Source organism: Polypterus senegalus, chromosome 12 (assembly GCF_016835505.1).
Source record: "Polypterus senegalus isolate Bchr_013 chromosome 12, ASM1683550v1, whole genome shotgun sequence".
NCBI classification, from domain to species: Eukaryota; Metazoa; Chordata; class Cladistia; order Polypteriformes; family Polypteridae; genus Polypterus; species Polypterus senegalus.
In genome coordinates this window covers 59,427,986-59,452,325 of record NC_053165.1, presented here as the reverse complement: position 1 = coordinate 59,452,325, position 24,340 = coordinate 59,427,986, and the positions used below count along the sequence as shown (strand labels likewise).

The 24,340-nt window shown below is 37.9% G+C and overlaps 1 protein-coding gene across 6 annotated transcripts in view; it reads right to left on the bottom strand.

The window, feature by feature from the left end:
* Positions 1-1,021: 1,021 nt before the first annotated feature.
* Positions 1,022-24,340, bottom strand: part of LOC120540672 (paxillin-like) — a 71,137-nt gene continuing 47,818 nt past the window's right edge. For 2 of the 6 annotated variants that reach the window (XM_039771621.1, XM_039771623.1), the window contains exons 2-15: positions 22,930-23,150; positions 21,804-21,904; positions 20,490-20,629; positions 18,294-18,483; positions 17,170-17,317; positions 15,671-16,657; positions 14,763-15,026; positions 10,097-10,564; positions 9,414-9,494; positions 7,588-7,755; positions 7,057-7,230; positions 6,218-6,299; positions 4,918-5,066; positions 1,022-3,845 (exon numbers count right to left, since the gene is read on the bottom strand). In XM_039771621.1, the coding sequence (XP_039627555.1) occupies positions 3,579-3,845; positions 4,918-5,066; positions 6,218-6,299; positions 7,057-7,230; positions 7,588-7,755; positions 9,414-9,494; positions 10,097-10,564; positions 14,763-15,026; positions 15,671-16,657; positions 17,170-17,317; positions 18,294-18,483; positions 20,490-20,629; positions 21,804-21,904; positions 22,930-23,150 (3,440 nt within the window). In that variant the 3' untranslated portion in view covers positions 1,022-3,578. The remainder of the gene's footprint in view (positions 3,846-4,917; positions 5,067-6,217; positions 6,300-7,056; positions 7,231-7,587; positions 7,756-9,413; positions 9,495-10,096; positions 10,565-14,762; positions 15,027-15,670; positions 16,658-17,169; positions 17,318-18,293; positions 18,484-20,489; positions 20,630-21,803; positions 21,905-22,929; positions 23,151-24,340) is intronic. The other 4 variants (XM_039771622.1, XM_039771624.1, XM_039771625.1 and 1 more) reach the window with 4 other exon arrangements.

Genomic DNA, 24,340 nt, shown 5'->3' with positions numbered 1-24,340 from the left:
AAAAGGCTGTCTTCTTAATCTTTCACTTCAATTTATTACAAGCAAAATTTATTTTTTATGTAAATCAAGATGTTGGGTCCAACAGCCTGGACTCCTGAATTCTTTCATATAGTGGACTGGTGCCCTGTCCAGATGATGTTCTTGCCTTGTGGCCAGTGCTTGCTTGTTTGGCTCCATTATTCCCACGATCCTGCTCAGAATAAAGTAGGGTTGAAAAAACCAATCGATGGAAATACTATGTGTAAAGCTTTCAGGAGAAAAACCATGTGAAGGGGTAGACTTTATGTACATACTAAGACAAACATACACATTTATATACAAAACACATGAAAACCAATTGATGTTCGAAACCACATTTTCAAGTAAGCTTGCCATCTTCTTGTCACTAAGCATTAACAAAATTCCATGGGGAAACTTTTCAATTTAGTCTAATAAAAAATAAGCAATCCCTTATAAAAATGGGAATAGCTATGGAAGAAATTAATAAGTGAATTTTTTGTTTTTACCACCTTTGGACCATATTCAAAACCTTTTCATTTTTTTTACTGAATTACTCTCATTTAATGCTAAAAAGACGAACAAACAAACCACCACCTCACCGCTATAAGAGCCAAGCACTGAGCTTTAGATACAATTCTTCTCCTAACTGGCTTTTGCATTTGAATAAAAATTTGGTCTCCCCCTAAAAAAAATATTTAGGGGACGGAGTGCAGGCTGCAAGTACCATGATGGCTCCACAGTGGAACTCCCAAAACAAACACCATTTCAATGATCAGGCCCCCATCATAACCACACAATATATTTTTTAAACATTTATCAATAAATAATCTTCAAAAGGAAATCGCCAAATGAATGACCAAATGCTTCAAAGCCAGCCCAAAAAAGACTGGTGCCTTTATATTTCATTTGAAAACACTGACATTTCTGCATACAGTAATAAATTTCCATGGCTGTCCACACAACACCTAGTCTGTACACCACAAAAGACAAGCACAAGAGCAAATTAAAATGAATACACAACTGCATACCAAAAAAGGCAAATTTTATTGGCATAAACACAGGAAAAAAAACAAGCAGTCTGTTTCACAAACACAAACATGGCACAATAAACAAGAATCTGTTGGGCAACAGATAGAAGCAGGAAGTTAAAAAAAAAAAAAAAAAAAACACAGACAGATGAATTTACTTTCCTTTGGTTGCAAGACAAGAGTTGATAATGCCGGACCTGTAAATACTGATTAATAAAGCACACAAACAACACAGTTTTGTTTTCTTAAGTATCCAGTGGGTGAACATCTGAAAATCCGTCATAAAGTCGGCCCAGCATGTGGTTGCCGATTTGGCACATCTGAGAATGAGTAAAGCAAGTCGAGGACTGCCTTGATAAATGATCAATAAGCTGCCTGCTTTGTCTAAACATGATGAGCACAGAACAGAAATGCACTGCTACTTCCAAACATGAACTTTTATGCTGTTCTGTTTCTATGGCTCAATAAGCTTTGCAGGACAGACATTGTTTAAACTTAAAGTAAGGTGCCAGGAGGTGGCGCTGATGCAACAAGCTTCTGGTAAATCAAATCACACTATTCCGAGTATCAAAAGAAGAAGAAAAACACATTTACGGCTGAAAGACTACGTGAACTTCAGGCCTGCTTGCAGTTGGTAGTCAATCTGTGATGAAAGCGACTCGACAGGTTTTAAGTAACCAGGAAATTTGCAACACCATATTCATTTAAGTTTTACCAGCCCTCAACCCAGAATTTACTGCTTTAGACATTTAAAAATCGAACAAATCAAGCATTATTAGTGCAATCTCAAACCCTCTAAACATGTAATTGTTTAAGACTTGCATACTAGATTTCGTATTGGCAAATGAAATGTAACACCATCATAAAGAAGAAATGGAGTACAAAATACAGCAGTTTTAAGGTTACAAAATTCAGTTCTGTTATGTTTACCTGGGATTTGCCATTTACAGAGCAACGTCAGCTTGTGCTATAAGGGTTTACAGGCTAATCCCAGGTAATTGTTTTTTCAGTCTATGAAAGTATTCTTAGCATTCAGGAGAGTGTAGATATGTATATATATATATATATATATATTTTTTGTTTTTAATAAAAAGTTTCTTTAGATGGGATATAAAAAGTGGTTCTTTGATGTTAGAATTATATATATTTTTTTCACTCACACATTTTAATGAGAAAAGGAGACAAAAAGATTTATATGAAAGCCACCAAACACCAGAGTAAAAATCTTCAATGAAATCGCCTGTCTACAGTAGCCGATGAGAGTGATATCCCCTGCGGGTCTGAAAGAAGCACGTCAGAGTTCAGAACTTTCTACTTAAACAAGCCAGCAAACCTTTACCTGAAAACACAAAGGTAGGCGGCTCAGTCTCCAACATATAATAGAAGGGCCGCAACAGCTGCACACCAAGTCCAAATATGGATTTCAGATCCAAATGGGTTTAAATCCCCATACATACACAAAAAAAAAAACACTATATTTCCATTTTCCCCCAATACCATTAAAAAAAAAAATAAGACTAGCACCCATTACCCAGGCAAAGGTATTCTGGACAGACTTCCTTCAGACATCCGCCGATAGCAGGTTTAGACAATGGGGTTTCAAAGCACCAGTATTTAATTAACTCTGACCCCGGAAATTTGATTTCCATACAACTGGTTTCACCAGAATACATTTTGGCACTACTTGGAAGTGGGTGTGGGAGGGGATTTTCATTTTTTGTTTTGATGCTTGTGTAAAAGTGACATTATAGCCCCATGCAGCTGGTGGTTAGAAATAGATTCCAATGTTTTCCAAATTTTGGAAAAAGAACGCTGCCTCAGCATTTCCTGCAATCCTACTACTTCTTTCAAAAGATGACCTGGAGACCTGCACAAAATGGCACAGCTACTCTCTGTATGAATAACTATCCAGTTGCTACGGGGAGAGGGGGGGCACCACCACAAACCCTGAAGGTACATACACAGCCTGTTTACCAAGTACAGTACATTGTGTTTGAGGAAAATGGTTGAATAGGTATGAAAGAAGAGTCTGCATCCATAAAAATATCATTCAAAATGCTACTTTGTTGTTGCTGGCTGAATATTGTTCTATAATAGGTATAAAAACTGTTAAAACAGTTTGAGAAATGGTTCCCTGATATGCAGATATAACAAGCTGTTGCAACGCACCTTTTTGAAAAGCTGAACTCGCTCTCTAGGACTTGGGAAACCTCTCCAAAGAGCTACTGCCTTTTGCCATTTGCAATGCAGCTATAACAACATCCCAGCACTGAGCTTACCTCCCAATTGCCCCATTGAGTTTTCACAGTGTAATTTTATACAGATATATAAATGCCACCTCCTCTCTCCTACAGAAAAGCAGCTCATAACAGAAAAGAGTGAAACACGTGGCCAACACACTAAACATGTGACTGGAGGAGAAAAAACAGTCAACCCTATACTGAGGATCACCTAACTATGGCGACAACCCTGCACCATATTCCATTCCTGTGTGAAATGACCTGAATTACTTAAGTCAGTGGGACCAGCAGGCTTTACTGCAACACACTCCTAACTGAAGAGTTTCAGGAAGCAGTTTTGGCAGTAGGGTTTGTCATTTTGCTCCTTGAACGTCCCCTTGTTGAGCTGCTTCAGACAGAAGGCACAGACAAAATGTTCAGGGTGAAACTTCTTGGACATGGCGGTGATGCAGCGACCAGTGATTGGTTTCTGGCAACCAGAGCACAGAGAGCCACGTCTCTCGTGATAGTGCACCTCACAGTAGGGCTGTCCATCATGCTCAAAAAAGCTACCATTGATGAAGGGAGTAAAGCACTCCTGTAAAAAAGAAAAAGTAAAGGGGGTGGGGGAGATAGGGGAGAAAGAAAGGAGAAAACCATCAATAATTAAGCAGACTCAGATTGCAAAACTAAATTACCACTGGGCGATTGTTGGCACAATGAGTACTTAACTAGTCCCCTGGGCTTTAAAACAGTTTCAAAGCTCATTAGGAAAGGTCGACAAAGTAAATTCCTCCTCAATTAAGTTACTTTTACTTATTTGGTGGGTACCATTATTTAAGGCGACTTCCAACATTTGAGATACAACTGTTTACATTTCTTTTGTTTTTCCAATTCTAGCACAGGCAGGTAAAGAGACTTGCTCAGGGTCACACACAGTCAGTATGGGAATTTGAACCCAGAATCTCAGGGCTCGAAGTCCAAAGCTTTAACCACTACAGCACAATGCCTACCAGGAAAATATCGGGAATTACAACACATAATGCTGGACTTTTCCAGGATGATCGTTCTTTTAATAGTTTGTGGAAGTATTACACAACTGAGACACTGTGACTGCAAACATACTTTATGATCACACAAACAAAGACTAAACTAACAAATCATTCTCAAACCTTCTTAACCAAGTTTAGGATCATGGAGCAATGATGCAAACGCAGGAGCCAAAACTGGACAGGAGCACCAGTGCTCAAAAGGGTTCACACTTGCACACAGCCATAGGGTTTAATTCACAATGGCAAGCTAACCTAGTATCTGGAGAAAGACCACCCAGACATTAGAATATGCAAAGGGTACACAGCAGCTGGGTAAGGGATTCATACTCGGAGTGCTGAAGCCAGTTAGCAATAGCAGTAAGCTTTGTATCACCATGCCACCCTAAACTTAAACACATTTGAGAAGTAGGTTTACATTTGGCCATGCAACTTTACTATCCTCCTTAAAAACCTGAAAGATGCCACCTTACTGCCTTTCTACCTTGTGTAAGTAATTTAATACAGAGAGACCACCCTCAAATCAAAATGCTAGATGGGAACCAACTAAACTGATAAAAGAAATTCAAATTACATTTAAAAACTGAAGGGGTGAGGAAAATAGTAAATTTGTTTGGTTACCCGACACACAAAACACTCTGGGTGCCACAATGAGTTGAGTGCAGAGATATAGTTTTCCAAGATTGCACGAGCACAGCCACCACATTTGGGAGCAAACATGTCAAAATAGTCTTTACGGCAATAGGCCTTTCCATCTTTTTCATGAAAACCTGCCAAAACAAAATTATATATATAGTTATATACATATGTGTGTGTGTGTGTATATATATAAATATATATATATATATATATAAATAAAGATACATACATACATACATACATACACACACAATATATCATACAGAATTTGCCTTAGAGAAGATGAATCCTATCCCAACAAGTACATGGCTGTGTATAAATATGTATTTCTACAATACACCTGTACAGCCACTTTATATTTTTTTTGTCTATCGTCAGTGATGGCTGGAGTGATTTTCCTCTGCATAGTGTACTTTAATATGCTTCCATAAAGCTTTTTATAAATGTTGTGAGTGGAGTGTGAACACTTTAGAACATTTTCAGTAGCCTCAATGTAAATTCCTGCTGGAAACAATTTAAAGTCCAAGTTGCAGTGCAGTGGTTTCATCATATGATGCTGTTGTCACACTTTTGTGTTATTTTTTTTTTACAAAATCAACAAGAGACTGACTCTACTTGATACTTTCTCATAGACAAACCACCTCTCCTGTCTATCTGTTAGCAAAACTGTTGTTCATCTTCCTTACCATGCTGGAATGTTCAACTAAGGAGTCTTTTTTAGAGTCATAGAAATGTCGGTCACCTATTACGTGGAGCATTCATAAACTACTCCTTCGTGAAATGCATAAACATTCCATAAACACTGACTATTAGGCTTAAAAGGCCTGTGTAGTAAACTGACACTTAAAAGCAATTAATTTCCAAAACTTACTTTATCCATTACAAAGTCATGGTGGACTACAGCGTATCCTCACAGTACAGGGCAGGAAATTTGTATACATTTTCTTCATGTATTTTACACAAATGTGTTATGAATGCAAACAAAATTACTTTGACCTTACGCTTCCTCTCATCCGCACCTTTCTTCAAATACAAAATGTAATCTGAACACTATTTCACATCTTCACAAACTGCATTTGTGCCCTCAACTGTGCATGAGCTTTCATTGTCACATGGGTTTTTGTCCAGTTACTCTGGGAATCCCTCCCACACAGCAGTTTCCCGCCTGGTGCAAAGTGCTTCTAGGAGGAGTTCTAATTTCGTTAACTCACAAATTGGATTAAGCAAGGTCAGTAAATATGAAAAGTAAATGCCTTAAAGACATGTTTGTGCATTCACATACCTTCTGGTCCAAAGAACGCTCCACACTGGGCACAGAAGAAGTGATCGGGATGCCAGGTCCTGTCCAACGCAGTTACAACTTTCTGTTAATTAATATATCAAAATGATCATGCAAAAATCAGAAAAAAGTTTTGTACTATGTAACTCATATTACTGAGATAATTAAAAGCTTTAAATCTTGCATGCATCTTATAAACAATTCTTTATAGAAAGACCTGTACAGTAAATATATTCACCAGAAGGTTAACATTGTAAAAGCACAATCAAGTTGCCAGAACTAAAATTAACAATAAGCCTTGGGTGCTACCTTCATAAAAAACAATTCTTTGTCATGGTTTCTTTTTCTCTCTTTTTTTTAATTCTCATAGACCCATGAACAGTTCATCAGGAAAAGTAAGATGCAAGTTGGCAAACAATCCCTGCGGGCAACAACTCACACAGCACTTGCACAGACACAAATTCCACACTCTGCATACATTCAACTGCAAGAATGAACGGGGGTGGAAAAAAAAAAACATTTTAGCACTGTTCAGACCTGCCTACACACATATCCACACTTCTGTAAAGTCATAGGAACATAGCGCGACTGCACTTTTTAGCAGCAGTCTTTCTGTAGCTAGGAAAACATGAACTGCCATGAATCTCTAATTCTGTTCATGTTTAGATGTGCTTTGTATGGACTGTCAGTTGGTCCAACCTGCATTCTGACCAATAGAGAAGTGCCATTTGTTTTTAAAAGGTAGCTCAACTAGGATCACAATGAACTACAAAAGAAGACCGTTGGTTTTAGGATTAAAGGCAAAACTGCTGCCAGTCCCACAGCCCGTAAAAGACACTTACATCAAGGATAGGGCCATTGCAGTAGTAGCAGCGGGGTGAGAAGAGGTTGTGGTAGTCTTTTTCACAGTAAGGCTGTCCATCACGTTCAAAAAAGTTTCTAGAGCCTATCTCTTCCTGACAGTGTGTGCAGACAAAATGTTCTGGATGCCATGTTCTGCCCATGGCAGTGACCACCTGAAAAGAAACAATGCAGAATATGAGCACCACTTCTGTCTCTAAGCAGTTTGTTAGAATGTCTAATAACAGCAGGGTCAAGAATATTATTTTGCATGCTGTTTTGGAACAAGCCATGTGTCTAAAATTTGTATGGTTTGCCAAACTTCCTTTTTGTTATGTTGCAATATCCTGAAATCGGTTAATATACAAGATGTCTGTGCAATGATGGTCTTAATTTGAAGCAGAATCTTTAAAAAATAACAAAAAACTATAAAAAAAATTTTTGAAGCACAGTTAAAACTAATTCCAACCCTAGCTCCCAAAAATAAAGCATGCAGTTTCAAATCATGCTCAGTTCTTTGGGTACAGTCTTACCTGTCCTGCAATGGGTTTCTTACATGCACCACAGACCCCTTTTGCCAATGTCTGTACCCCAAGTCGATTCAAGTCGGACTGCAGGCTGCCAAGCATGTTGTCCAACTTGTTTCCTCCTTTTGGTGGGCCAGATGGTGGAGATCCACCCCCCTTTCCTTGAGCCATGATCTGTTAAAGCAAAGCACAGGGAGAGGGGGAAAAAAAAAACCTCAGATTAGCGTCTGCTACTTTAAAATTAAACTGTAAACTGTCCCATTAGTGACTGGAAGCAGGATGCTGTAAGGAGTTACTTAGAATACTGTACACACCTTTCTCCTTTGTTGCCATAAGTACAAGTGCACTCTCCCCAATATTTAACTTCTTTACTCTATATTTCAGTCAAACAACTGCAAAGGTTAGGCCCAAATCTATTACAGTACAGTTCAAACATGGTTATTGTGATCAGCTCTTTTGTTTAGTGCAGGTCCTCCTCTTCCAATGAGAGGCAACAAATAAAGTGAACAGAACACTTCCAACCTTGCAATTTCTGAAAGTATTTTACAACTGTAGGAAGCCAGAACCAATTACAGCTGGACTTGAAGAGATCTAAACAGGCAGCTTAGCATGAGACAGCACAATCACACACACACACACAAAAAAATGGGCCAATTAAACTAACAGGTTCATCTATGAACAACAGAAGTATACACAGGAGAATGCATCCTTCACACTGGAATGACCCGTGCCAGAAATCAGATCCAGACAGCTGGAGGCAGCAGTGCCATCCTACACAGAGAAAAACCACCACCTTATGTGGCAACAAACATGCAAAACCTGTTAATATACATCAAGCACTTCAATGAATGTGACCCCTCAACATCCTATACATCAATTAAAACAGACAGCAAAATACTAAGGGTGGGTTTGTGCACATAGCATATAGAAGCAAAGATTTTGTTCTGATCATGGACTAAAGTGATGAAGGAAGTCATGCAAAGAAAATGTTAACAGTAAACACTGCGTTGTAGACATCAGCAGTAATTCTGGCTCCAAAGATATATTAAAACAATTACAAGAATACAAGTTCAAATGAGTTTGTAATAATGACAAGAAGAAGGGAGAAGAAAAAGAAAGAATCATCATAAACCCAGTGCCAACTAAAACAACAAATTTTCCTAGCTTTTCTACACCACAAAGTGTTATTTGCTGATCAGCTTTCATGCTACAGAGACGCAGGCTGGTTGTTAGTCAAATTTCACAACACAGACAAAGCAAATACTACCAGTCAGGTACCAACCAGACTAAGGAGTTGATCCTCAGAACTTGATCATCGCACAGAGCTGTTCAACAGTACAGTCATTTTCAGACCGTAGTACTATTACATCATTTAAGGGTTTCTATATTCTTAAAAATTATAACAATGACAAACCAAATTTTTAAAATATCCATTCTTTGTCACCAACCAACAATTTTCCCAACTTTCTCTCCAAATTCTTGGCAGGCAATTACATTCTAAGAAAAAAAAAAGTGACATGCATCCTTTTTTCATGTAGTTAAATTTATTAGTTTCCTTATTAAAAAAACATTTCAAAAGAGAGCACTTACAAAAACCACACATTCACATGACACTCTATGTATGATAGGATCCCTGTTAGAAGAGACGGAGACACTGAACTCAGTTGCTAAAAGAGAGTGGAAGAGCCTCTTGAACCATTTATACACATTCACCTATTACACTTCAGACTGTAGTGTACAAGGACATCTAGTGTCCTTATCAAAACTTCTTTTAAAGAGATACCATTTAAAAAAGAAACACACAACATGCTTAGAAGAGAAGGCTGTCCTGCCTTGTCAGCTACAGGAGGACTGGGTGGAGGACGGGAACTCAGGAGATTAGGGTGTCTACCCAGAAGAGGTGAGGGCATCACCTGAAAGTAAAAGCAGCAGTCTTGTCACCAAAGGCAAATAAAGATTGATCCGTTTCTTCCAGTTTTCTCTAAAACTGACTGAACACAAAATAAAGAAGTAATGAGGCCTACACTAACTTTGCCCAGCATTTCCCGATAAAAATATAAGGAAAATGCAAAGCAAAAAACTATCATTGATGCTATGGCAGTACAGCCAACACCAATCATATCAGATTTGTGATCTGCTTTCCCTTCAAAGGAAAGAGACAATTTCATATTAATCCCTTCTTCTGAATGTTAAAGAGCTTAAAGAATAAAAGCAAATAAAATCAACTTTTTCATAACCGGTTGCCCCTTAATTCTTTAAAACTGTTTATCTATTTCAGAAAGATCTTGCTCATACAATCTGAAAACAGTAGTGAGCGGAGTCACTTAGACTTCAAGATTCCATGAATGGCTGAAATAGACTTTGCCAGGCCTCAAGATGGTCTTTTTCCAATCTGTGGTTTGCACTGTATTGTTGAGATAATTTATAAGGAAAGCTACTGCTATATTACTGCTTAACATAGTCTAATCTATAAAAAGCAGTCAAAGAAAGAATTGGTGGAAAAAATGATCCATGCCTTCAATGGTGGAAAGAAAGGGTCATCATCAGTTTGGCAAGCTACAGAGACCGTAGATCTAGGAATAGGCAGCAACAGATGTACTTGAGAGGGATGTTTTGTAGGTTCTACAGGGGGAGACATTTGGGAGAAAGAGGACTCCACTATTGAGTGGGCAGGGAAAGAACTGAGCCCTGGAGTCCTCTGAAGTGTGGGCTCCTGGTAGTCATCAGTCCACGAATCCCACTGGTTGGAGGAGGAGGAGGAGAAGGAGTAGGGAGCAGTAGAAAAAGGCAGAGGAGGTGGAGGAGGTGGAATGGAGGACACCTGTGGGGGTGGTGGCGGTGGTGGAGGCAAAGGTACTGAAGAAGGAGACTGTTTAAAAAGGAAAGGCTTTTTGGTTTCATCTGCAGCATGTTTAGGAGTTGGGGAGGAAGGGGGAACGATGATTCTCCTTTGAGGCACGGGCGATTCTGGAGGAATTATTATCTATAGGAAAGAAGATAGAACAGAAGTTGACCTGCTGATAAAGACACAGTAAGACAGCTACTATCTATGTAGATAAAATGTCTCACTCTCTCTTTCAAGCTTAATATTCATTTATTGAAAAGGTTATCAAAAAAGAAACCCAAAATATTGGTATACCATATTTATATTTGACAAGAGATTCTTTATACATGTTTTAAGACGCAGCCTACTTCGACCAAACAGAAAACAAATGACAATTTTCATAAATGGTGAATTACTGATTTTGAATGCTTTTAAAATGTACAATGTAAATAAGGAAAATTCCCTTAAGAGTGTGAGGAGAGCAGTATGTGAACTTGTTATTTAGTCATTGTAAACATACAACTTCCAAATGGAAAACCAAACCTGTACCTTAGCATTGGGATAGTGTTCACCCTACTCAATACTGTACACGCTGCTTCTGCTTTCTAGTTAACATGCTAATAAGTTGAACAGAACCAAAAATTAGCAGTTTCTATCAATTTTCTCTGCTGGGCAAGGCATCTCAAGATAAAAAATGATCTGTGGACACAAGAATTTTCAAATGGTCTTGAAGAATTCAAGTTCATAAAGTAATGTGAATGACAGACTTTTTTTTGCCTAAAGTAAGGACACATATACACATACTGCACATCACCTGAAGAAAACCTTAAAGTAGGATGGATGCAGCTTTGTGACAAGGGAGTGCATCTCCTCATCAAGGACTACCACTGTATTCATGCCAGGATGAAAGGAAGAAAGACAGGAGTAGGGTCCAAAACACAGAAATACAACCTACCCACAGCCCTAACCCTAAATCTGTAAAATGAACTGAGAGATCACATTATCAACATTGCCTTCATAATCTGATCATCAGTTTTCTAGTCATTAATGTCCAGCACTGATAAATATAGCTGTGCTATACTAGAAAAAAACCTACACAAAACAAAAGGGTCTTGTTTCATAGGCTAGCTTGTGCATTCAATTTTCCACATCTCTAACATACAGTAACCATCCCATTACCATAGGTTTTTTTTTTTTAATTCAATAATCTCAGTGTTTGTTTGCTAGTTAGAGGTTGTGTGTTACAATGTGTCAATAAAAAAAAAAAATAGTTATAAAACGTGACAAATATGATAGGGTATTCATGATTTCCTACAGTGTTCACACCATACATACATACATACATACATACATATGAGTAGATACTGTGTAGAGCATAAAAGCTATTAGCATTTATAGATTTAAAAAGTACTTCTGCTATAAAATTAACACAACAGAAAACATTAAAAATGAACATACTTAAAGCAGAAAGACTCCCCCATAAATTGTGGTAGTTCAGTATGGTATGGTCAAATGTCAGTGGGCCCTTGTGCTTAAAACATCACTTTATGGAAAGCGTCATACCATTCTGACTAACTGGTTAGCTGTCACACCATCTGTACTTTTGGCTTAAAATAAACTGAAACTCAGCCCAAACAAGTCAGCTGTTTGCCTATGACAAACATCCAAGAGATCAGGGGTGAAACCAAGTCTGACACAGCAGGATGTGATGCTGGACTCGTTCCAGCACTAATAAGCTGAAGATGTAAAAGGCCAGTTCATTAATTAGAGCTCAGTCTATTTAGTGCCTCTCCATGAAAATGGTCTGTATTGATCCAAAAACCTTAACATACACTTGGCCAAAGTATGGCATCTTCAGTGGGTTTGTCTTTTCAAATAAACACTGAAGTGAACTGCAATTGCCGACACCCCATAATAAACTTGACAATAATTCTAATTTAATGGAAAATTCTCCAAATATTTATCAAATGTATACATTTCTCTCATATACAGTAGTATTTAGGCTAGCAGTCATTGTTTAATTTCATCAGTTTTCATAAAAATATAAAATATAGAAGAAATCAGTGAGACTTTTTCCATTATGACATAAAACAAATCTATTTTGTAGCAGAGAAGATTCACAATGGGATATACAATTTTTTTTTTTTTAAATTCAGAGGATATGAGGCAACCAAGACGGCAAAGAAAATGTTGGGCAACAGGAACATAATCTGTACAAGGCCTACCTCGGAAATATGAGAGACCTCATAAGATCATAAGTGTAAAGAAAGTGCCCACAGAGCCATTATAATCATAACCGAACTGAAGGCTCACAGATATGAGGAAGAAGTGAACAACATGTATAAAAATTAGAGCTTAAAAAATATTGACTAAGTGTGATATGAAAGAGAAGTTTAAAATTATGGAAAAAAAAAAAAGTTAGGTGATTTCCAACTGTTAACTCTCTCTAACCTCTGTTCTAGAAAATGGGCTAAGTGTCGTAGATGCAATACAAAGGGTATGGTTACAAAAGTTTGAAAAATATTTTGATAGGGAATGGTGAATAGATGCTACTGGTTACTTAACAATATAACAATATTCTGAATCCACTAGAGAGATAAGAGGTGATGGCCAGTATTTCTCAAAACACAATGATGTTCCTACCTCTCCAACATTCATAAATCAAAAGAAGTGGTTAAGCAAACTAGTTGTGATAGGACATACTGCATGTAGACTTCCATCCATCCATCCATTTTCTAACCCGCTGAATCCGAATACAGGGTCATGGGGGTCTGCTGGAGCCAATCCCAGCCAACACAGGGCACAAGGCAGGAACCAATCCCAGGCAGGGTGCCAACCCACCGCAGGACACACTCAAAACACACCAAGCACACACTAGGGCCAATTTAGAATCGCCAATCCACCTAACCTGCATGTCTTTGGATTGTGGAAGGAAACTGGAGCGCCCGGAGGAAACCCACGCAGACACGGGGAGAACATGCAAACTCCACGCAGGGAGGACCCAGGAAGCGAACCCGGGTCTCCTAACTGCGAGGCAGTAGCGCTACCACTGCACCACCGTGCCGCCCTACATGTAGACTTATTCACTCAAATAAGAGTTTCACGTTGTTCTGTACATGTGACAATAGTGACACTATAAAGCCAGGAATAGTTGGTCGATAGAGGAAAAACCAGTAAAGACTGGACAGTTACTGGCATAAACTACTCTTCAATCTTTGATTCCTTTTCCCCAAGCATTTTGTTTTTCCTTTCTTCACCATTTGCTTTTTTGTCTAACTACAAAGTTAATCCCTTCATTGCACAAAGATCAATTTGCCATGATGTGCTTTATGAATATGTTTACCAAGAGATTACGTTTTGACGTTTTCTTTTGCATACCGATGAAGTCTTACAGATATATGCATCCATCTTCCTAACCTGCTTATCTACAGCAGGGTTGTGGGGCAGGTGCAAGACAGGAACAGCAACTTTTTAAAAAGCAAACAGCATATTTCGGTAGGGAAATGTGCTGAGAACAACTTCCAATCAGTCAAAATACACTAGCAGCAAGATGACCATAAATGAGGCGACAGGAAATGAAACAAGTCCACAAAGTTCTGTTAACCCAACGGAAACTCTTTACATATTCTAAGGTAAAGCTATCCAGCACTTAAAAAGCTATATTTTTTTACATTTGGGAAATTGCAGGGGAAGAACAGACTGCTGTTGTAACTAAAGCCTTGAATTCTACTGCTGTCTGACATTGTGTTACAATTTAGCATAACAACTTCTCAGTACCTCTGATGCTCCTAAACGGGATCTGTAAAAAAACAGATCACATTTCTGCACAGCAGACCCTATCACCAAATTTAACAGAAAGACAGGATATTCCACTAAAACATGTATGACAAAAAGGTATCTGTAGTTAAGAACAAAATCTGATAAAATGTATATAAAAGTTGTGTGAAGTCGGTTTTGAGTGTTGCATTGGAAAGTTTGACTAGACTTAGTGATTCTCCAAAGACGAACATTTTTCAAGGGAGTGTTTATATATTATATATATATATATATATATATATATATATATATATATATATATATATATATATATATATATATATATATATATATATATATATATATATATATATATAAAGCTGTGTGACAGAACAACCTGTCTTAAGTGACATGACAGTAAGACATTTGGTAAGGTAGCTTATTAAACTATTTAATGGAAGGTAGCACGTGTGGATGACACAAATTTAATTTGAAATCCTTGCGTACTTTTGTTCTATTGTTTATCTTTTAAAACTGTTAATATAAAAAATGCTACATTTCTGAAAATTGTACTGGTACTGGGAAGTTTCCCTTTTTGTACCTTCTCCACACCAGGCCCACCATCCTCACGAGAGCGAACAGGATTAGACATTACAATGACTCCTTCTGTGAGCCAGTCATCCTCCTGCATCTTCCATCGCTCATGTCTGCTAATTCCCAGCTTTCCTTGTAACTCTTCAATTAGCTTGTCCTGAGAAGAGGTTTTATGGAAGATGATCGGACCCATCTTGCGACGTGGCACCTCATCACGGTACATAGGGTGCACATTGGTAGTTTCCTTGGTCCTCTTGATAACAGATTTGATCTGGATTACAGGTTACAGTAGTCAGCTTTCACACAGACAATTTTTACCATGTAATTACACCACTCCATGCGTCACTTGATAAACCAGGGGTAGCAAACACTTTCTCATGTTAGGTCAGGCTCATGCACATGAAAAGACATGTGTCCCTCAAGCCAGTAAGAAGAGTATAAGAAGAATATGCTGAAGTAACCACTGAACCTAGCTTACAACTTAAAAATTTAGAAAAAAAACATCCAACACAAGCAAGCATTGTACCAAAGCACTCAACGCCTGGAGCCTTCAGACTGCAGGTGTGAACATGCCCTGACCAGCTCTTGCCAGGAGCTTTTAAACACTGCAAAGGCAGAAACTGGAGGTGAGCTGTAGAAAACAATGCTCACATTAGTAATGCACATGTACTGTATATTAAGTGGTTTTAAACTTCAAAGGAAGAGTTCAATTTGAATTTAATGTATACAGAAAGTAAACAGTATATATAGATTATCTAACACAAAGCTCCTAAACTGAAAGATTTAATGAAATCTATGGATGAGGCATATTTTGTAGAATGCACTTCTTTCAAGCCATGCATTAGTCATTTTGGACTTTCATGTTACACATCACAATGCAAGTTCACCATAAAATGCAATTCAAACTCAGCCTGCCTGACTAGATGCAGAGATTCTCTCCAGTGTCATGGGTTGAGTTAAAGGCATGTTGAAAGTACAGCCCGGTACTTCTTCATGCTGCAATGAGTGTGACGCTCTCAGGGTCTTTGACGGGTCCTCAAAATAGTAGTCTGTGAAAGTCACCTGTTGCGTAGCAGGAGCTAATGCAATCTCTTCAGCTTCCAAGTTTCTCTCTCCATTTACTGTAGGTAGACCGGCCTTCACTTCAGAGTCTGCCATCTTTATCTCTGTTAACTCAGGTATCTTCTGTGTCATGGTGTCAGGGAATTTATCCTTTCTGTCCACTGCTGTCAGTACCTCCTCGCATATATCATGCATTTCAATTTTATCACGAGGAGTCGCTTCAACAGTTTCACAGCCCATTTCAAGGAGTTCGTCCAAATCTTTTTCAAAGGAGGTTTTGTGACGATTTGAATCTGACAATTTAGGCAGTTTTATCTCTGCAGCAGTGCACGGTATGGAACAGGCCTGCACTTCAACAACAGTCTTTTCCTGATCTTGCTTAATCTCCAATGACATTGACATGTTCTCTTCATTGGTGTGCTCCATAAGAAGCCTATCGAGATCTGAAAGCATCACTAAGGGCTCCACTTTTGATGACAGCACCTCGGATGATACATAAGTTATCATACTGGGGTCAAGATTCTGGCAAGACAAAGTGATGTCCGATATTTGCAGATTCTGAGAACACGAAATATCCAACTTTTGGCAAATGTCTGCTGTCAATGAAAGAGGATCGGAAACAGAATGGAAATGGGGAATACTCGTTCCATCTTCATCAATGTGAAGAGGCTCCAAAGGGCTAGGGGTCCGAAAGTTTGGGGAATCTCTCTTTGGTAGAAGGCCACCTGATAATTCTGGCCTTACACTGGTTTGAACAGTGGAATGACCATGAACTGGCTCTGCACTAACGATATCTTGCTCCACAATCTGCTCCGTATCTAGAGATGCTAAAGAACTTTGCTAATGGAGAAGGAAGTTTTAAAAGAAACAATGAAAAAATTATACAAAAAGCAAAGTGATTTAAAAGAAGCATAGAATCAAAAGAAAAAGAAATCACTTTAAGATGAAAAAAATTACTCATTTGTTTGCACCAAGCAACACAAACAGTAAAGAACCATAAAACATATTTAAATAAAGGGCATCTTTTTTGTTTAAAATGCAGCCAAGTCAAGTTAGTTTAGCATCTCTTTCTGTGATAGAATGTAAATAAGCTATCTTTTCAATTTACCTGCAAATAAAAACCTGTACAGATCAGAAAATGGTCTATAACAATTCTGCTTCTACAGGAAACTATTTACAATTACAGGTAATACAGTAAACAAAGATCAGTTCTTTCATAAACATCAGCAGGAGGTTTTGAATTTAAAACCTTAAAGTTTTGAACACGTAACATTTGAATTTTGTACAAAAATTAAAGCTACATTTAAATGGAAACGTACTGTACTAACCAAAGCTTTAACAGGCAAACTTACATTGCTTTGAAACTTGAAATCTGAAAGAGAGGCCATGAGCTCATCCAGCTCCCGGGTGGCTGAAGATGCAGATATTCTGGCATGCTGTTGGGTAGCACCGTCTCGCTGGGCATCACCTACATCAGTTTGAACAACTGAAGAGGCAGGCCTGGGGAAACAAACACTACTTCATAAACATTTCACACACAAGGGACTGGAGCGTTAAAAGATTAAGGCTACTACTTCCTACAGTATAGTGGTCCAATCTGCCTTAACAACTACTCTCTCTAGCATCCAGGTTTTTTTTAAAAGCTGCTTCCTCACAGTAAGTTGTTCAAATTGGCAGATCATTCTAAGCATCAATAACTAAAAACGGCACTAGATGAATAAAGAATTAAAAGAGACTGAAATACATACAAGAGGCTATGTATTTGTTTATTGACCTTCCCAGAGTAGAGCCAAATTACAACTAGTCAAAATGAGCAAACTAGAAAAAGAGAGCAAGGGAAGGAGGGAACTGGTTTGTTCCCAGGGAACATTTGGCTTTTAATAAAAGCTTAATAAACATATTATGGAAAACAAGAAACACCTCTGAAATATACACCAAATTCACTAAAACCAAAGTAACTTCTGACTTGACAATTATTTTTGCAGAGAGGCATTGGTCGAGTGCAGGCTGTTGGTATAAACGGCCCCAGTGGTACTTCTGGACACTCTTCTGCTGAATAATTCGTTGGCTGAAAGTCCTCAGCATTAGTGTGTCAAAGACAGGATGTGCAGCACTGTTCATGTCACTCAGTTTTTTTTTTTTTTATATATAAAGTACATCAGCTACCAACAACCTACAGAGTTCTATTGTATATGCAGCACAAAAAGACAGGCTGGATCATATTGTCAGGTTGTTGTTTACAGGATGACACCAAGCTTTAATCTGTTCCTTTATAACACTTCACATGTGCCATATAGAGAAATTTTAATAAACCAATACATTTGGTAAGCAATGTCTTGGTGCTTGCCACTTTTCACCTCCATATACCATGCTACATGTTTAATAGAAAGTGCAGGTGTGTACTAATCTCCCTCCTTCCCAAAAGTGACTAAATTAAAAAAAACACTTGATCACCCCTTATTTTGTAGATACTTACGTGGGAGTCGGCACAGAACTTTCAAGTTCATCCAGTAGGCTTTCTACACTGGGACGTAGTTCATCAATGCCTCGTCCTCCATTGCGTTTTGGCTTTTCTTTGCTAAGAGCCCCTTTCTTTCCCAAGGACCCTCCATTTTCTTGGATGGAATACTGTGTAGCATTAGTAGGTAAAGGTGGACTAGGGTCTTCTGAAAAAGCACAACAGTATCACTATGCTCAATATTTTATATCTGAACACTGAGCAGGATTTAAAATGAAGGAAACAACTGGAAATTAATCAATTAGTCTTTCAGTGTGAATCTATTAAATACTGTAACTCTAGCTGCTAGTATCACTTGATATTTAATGAGGTAAAAATACTGTGCATTACAAGCCGATAGAAAGTCGAACAACAGGGACTATACAGGCTTACAGTCAAAGCCGACTACTACACTGTGTGCACAATTATAAGGCAAGTGAGTATTTTGACCATATCATCATTTTTAATGCGTATATTCCAACTCCAAGCTGTATTAACTTGAATGCTTATTGGATTTAAGCACGTCAGGTGATGTGTATTTGTGTAATGAGGGAGGGTGTGGCCTAAGGAGATCAACACCCTATATCAAGGTGTGCAGAATTATTAGGCAGCTAGTTTTCCTCAGGCAAAATGGGCCAAAAAAGAGATTTAACTGACTCTGAAAAGTCAAAAATTGTAAAAAGTCTTTCAGAGGGATGCAACACTTTTGGAATTGCTAAGATATTGGGGTGTGATCACAGAACCATCAAACATTTTGTTGCAAATAGTCAACAGGGTCGCAAGAAACGTGTTGAGAAAAAAAGACGCAAATTAGCTGCCAAAGATTTGAGAAGAATCAAACGTGAAGCTATCAGGAACCCATTATCCTCCAGTACTTTCATATTCCAGAGCTGCAACCTACCTGGAGTGCCCAGAAGTACAAGGTGTTCAGTGCTCAAAGACATGGCCAAGGTAAGGAGGGCTGAAACCCAACCACCACTGAACAAGAAACATAAGTTGAAACGTCAAAACTGGGCCAAGAAATATCTGAAGACAGATTTTTTTCAAAGGTTTTATGGACCGATGAGATGAGAGTGACTCTTGATGGACCAGATGGATGGACCTGTGGATCAGTAATGGGCACAGAGCTCCACTCCAACGTGGAGGTGGAGTACTGGTATGAGCTGGTATTTTTAAAGATGAGCTAGTTGGACCTTTTGCATTGAAGATGAACTCAAAATCAACTCCCAAACCTACTGCCAGTTTTTCGAAGACACTTTCTTCAAACAGTGATACAGGAAAAAGACCATGATTTTTATGCAGGCCAATGCTCCATCACTTGCATCGAAGTTCTCCACTGCGTGGCCAGCCAGTAAAGGCCTTAAAGATGAAGGAATAATGACATGGCCCCTTCCTCATCTGACCTAAACCCTATCGAGAACTTGTGGGCACTTCTTAAACGCTAGATTTACGGGGGAGAAAAACAATCCACCTCTCTGAAGAGTGTCTGGGAGGCTGTAGTCACTGCTCCACAAAAAGCTGATCGTCAACAGATCAAGAAACTGACAGACTCCATGAATGGAAAGGCTTATGACTGTTATTGGAAAGAAGGGTGGCTATATTGGTCATTGATTGATTGATTGATTTTTTTTGAAATGTCAGAGATGTTTATTTGTAAATTTTGAGGTGTTTGTTTATTATTCTCACTATAACAGATGAAAATAAACAAGTGAGATGGGAAAATGTTCATTTTTCCTTTAGTTGCATAATAAATCTGCACACTAATAGTTGCCTAATAATTGTGCGCACATATGTATTCCCCTGATGATGTTCACACTCACATTTCCGTTGTGAAACATTCAGGTTTCAGGTTTATTAACATTTTGGATTGACTGATAGCACTGTGTTTGTTCCATATTAAAATTAATCCTCAAAAATACAACTTGCCTAATAATTCTGCACTCCCTGTATAGGCTGTATTTTAAGCTTGAAAATGGTCACTGTTCTTAATTTTAGACAATACTAAGGAATTCGGTCACTAGGCTATAATTTGATACAGTAAATATAATTAATATATTTTACATAGGACCAAAAAAAAAAAAAAACCCACAAACAAAAACACACAGAAAATTTATTACTGCCAACAAATATTCATTTGAACAGCATGTTCAATGTGGCACTACCATCAGGCCTTACCTGTAAGGTTGAAAGCAGAAGAACTGTGTTGGACAGTGTTAAGTTCTAGAAGAAGCCGGTCCAACTCTGACAGGTTGCTGCCCAAAGAGGCACTCATGGCACTTGGGGAGGGTTCAGTAGTCTTTGGCTTGTTTGGGAAACTGCATTAAACAAGAACAGATCCTTTCATTAGTCTGGGCAGATGCAGCAAACACGGGCTGGTCATGCAAAGTCTCTTACAATATGTACCTTGCTGCATTAGAGGAAGAACTCTAGTCTCATATTAAGGAGTTATTAAACATTGATTAGGTCCATTAAAAGCTGGCAGCTGGCTAGATGTCTAATGCATAAGAAAAACAAAGCTTGGCTTACTTACACAATTTGATAATATAAATACAAAACTAGGAGGCTGGGGAAAAAAGTTAGAAAAATCCATTAAAGTTTGAATAAATAAATAGAATGCAGCAGAGAAATGTCAGTCTTCTACTAGCATTTTAAACCTAAACTTTGGGAGACCCATTCTATAACACCACCATAAATTCTTACAAAGAAAACAAGTCACAAATAGAAGCAAAATGGAAGAAAAAAGTCACTGTCACTTATGATTAAGAAATTCTGAACAGCAGAAACACCCAATTAGACAATAAAAGGCGGCAGATATTACACGATTTATTTTTCCACTAATCTGGTAAACAAATTCTTTAATGGGACTATGTTCACTAAATTAAAAAAAATACAATGATTCAAAACTATGGGGAAGAAAAAATGCACACATTTAGGAAACCGGTAACCAAATAAGTACAGAAGTACAAAAAAAGGCTTGTTCTGCACATCCACAAATATCTACATAAAAATGATTACAGCTTGGCAAGCTGAGCAGAACAGGTTGAGAGCGCCAGTTTGACAGCCTGGGTGGGAGCATAACTGGAAATAAAGAATGCGTCTCTTCGAGGGAGGCAAATGAGGTAAATCTGACAAGTGGTTAAAAAGGTTAAGATTCAAGGGCCATCTTACAAAGCTGGAACTTTTTTGGGAGACAAACATTTCAAATCAGAGTAATTTATAGAGGGAAAAAAAAAAAAGGGGGAATAAAGGAAACATTTTGTTACAGACATAAATAAAATGCAAGTCACATACAAACACAAAAAAGGAAGAGGATAAACACTTATTTAACCATGACTGTTCTTTGGTGGATTGCTTTTATTTTTCGTTATCTCATACTTGTGCAACTTCCCTTTACTCACAGGAAACAAGTTAGTGCAATTCTGGAGCTCAAAGTAATGTTAGAGAATTTTTTCCCCTTCTAAGTTGCTGAAAATGTTTTACTTAGTATACCTGTAAACGTGGTCCTCATCCGCAGAACGTGGTACGGGGGGGCTGGTACTCTCTCTTGAAAGTGATGCAGAGGTTTTTGCAGTAGTTGAATAATTCACAGGCTGTGAATACATGAAAAATGAATTACTACAACAACAGGAGAATATACTCCATATACAGACCAAAGAGTCCACAGCACACGTAAAATATAATGTGATAAAATAAGAAAACTTTTTTTATCATGAAACAGATGCTCAATTTCTGATAAATTTAGCAGCACTGCATTAGAACCACTTGATGTGAGAAAACTACTTAAAAAAAAGTTGTGTGTGGTTTTTTTTAAAAAAAAAAGACCAGTAAATTAGTAACACCTTTAAACTGTTCCAATTATAATTAGTACCTCTGACAAAGTATAATGGCTGGGAAAACAACATCAACTTTGGCACTGAATACTGGGTTATGGACTTACCAGTTTCATCCTTTGATATTCTGTTGTGTCTAACAATATAACTTTCTAACATTTAAATAACACGTGTTCTACTTTTTCTATAATTATCAGCATTTTGAATGGTTAATAAGCAAAATAAAAGGAGTAAAATGCATTCAGTAAAAATCGTTTTAGCATGAAAATGACATCAAGTGTTTTCAATGCAAGCATCCTGAGAACTTCACTGTTCTCTGCACATGACAAAAGTGACCTTTATGACTCCTATAAATAAGACCTTGCAAGATGCAGTAGCTTCACATTATTGTCCAAATCAAGTCAAAGTAAGACTTAAAACCTACTTTCATTTCTTATTTCATGTCATAATCAATTGAACAAAATTAACATTTTAGGTGAAAGAAGACTATCTGAAGCATTTCTTTTAACACTGTAGGGAAGACTGGCATCATATTACCCACCCTGGGTAACTAAGCTCACCCCCAACAAGAGTAGCTTTATTCATGGGATGTTTACTTGTCTTCAATTAATCTTTGTAGATTAATTTACAAAAAGACATTTTAAACAGTTTGCGTCAAATAGTCAATGGGACAGTTTGGGGAAAAAATCTCATAGTCCTCATTGGAAATTTGGATCTATAAAGAAAAATTAAATGCAAACAATTTTGGATGACAACAAAAAACAAATCTATACAAGATGTCCTACCGGCGGAGTTGCAAATCTTGTGTTCTGCCACTGATCTGTTGAGTCAAACACAGTTCCGTTCAGAGCTTCTGCTGAAGGAGGTGGTGGAACTGGAGGGGGTACTAAAGGTTCCTGGTAATTGTGGCTACCGGTTGGGTAGGAATAAGGCGTCTCCTCCTGTAGAAACACAGGCCTTTTGGAGATGTGGGAGGTTGTAGATTCAAGGTCAGCAAGCAGAGCATCTATCAATAAGAGCACAAATGCAAAAAATGAGCTCAGTACTATTATTTCTGATCAGGTATTTAAAAACTAACATGACAATAGGTATCTAAATACCTAGGCAGACAGTGTAGCACAGTGGTTAAGGCTTAGGACTTCAAACCCTCTACTGACCCTGTGAGGCCAAGAGCAAATCACTTCACCAGCCCGTGCTCCAATTGGAAAAACAAAAGACAGGTAACCAATTTTATCTCTCAAATGTGTTAAGTCACCAAATAAGTTAACAACAAATGCCTAATTTGCTCACAAATATGTATAGGTTATTTAACACTTGGTTAAGTTTTCAAAACAAACGCATGATCCTCATGTTGGTTAAGCAGAAAAAAAAAAAAAAACTAATAGCCACAGTGGTCTCTGTAAACCAGAAATGAGAACCTTTCCTTCATGGGGCAGGAATAACAACACAGAAAGATGCCTCAGCATTATTTTTCAGTCTTGATACTAACTTAATACTGTTCAGAGAGCATCTTGTGTTCCAACAGTCAGTGGAAGCTATAAACTCCAGCAACAAAACAAGGGTAAAATATCTAAAGTCGCCATCTCCCTAGATTTATAAGCAAGCAAATGCATGGAATTTCCAAAAAGTAAACATCGACTTGTTTTCATGAACATTTAAGCACCATTTCAGATGAAGAGCACATGGGATAACTTTTTTTTTATTACTTGAATCATGAGCAGATGGTGTATTTCACATAATTAAAATATATAGACAACAAATTAAATATTGTTCGGAGAGTGGTTTCTCACAGACAAGAAAAGGCAGATGGCAAAAGATAACCAGAACCTAATATTAAATGTGATCCTGTTCCTGACGCATCTCTAATTATGTTGTTTTGATAGCATGCACCTAAAAAATAACCTGCTCATTTAGAAGACTTGTAAAAGCTCCCTTAGGGCGGATGCTGCGGAGACAGTCTTGTGACACACTCGGATTTGTATTTATATCAGACACTATTTCATGTTATGACCAACTTTAAACAAGCAGGGATTTAAAAATTTCAACACTCTTACATTGTTCAATAAGATTGACAAGGAAAGCAAGATTGAAGCTCATCCCACATGTTTGACACCAAGGACAGCTGGCACCTCAAGCCATACAAATTTTCTAGTTTCTCATGTGCCTTGATGGATATAGTCGAGAACCAAAGACAAG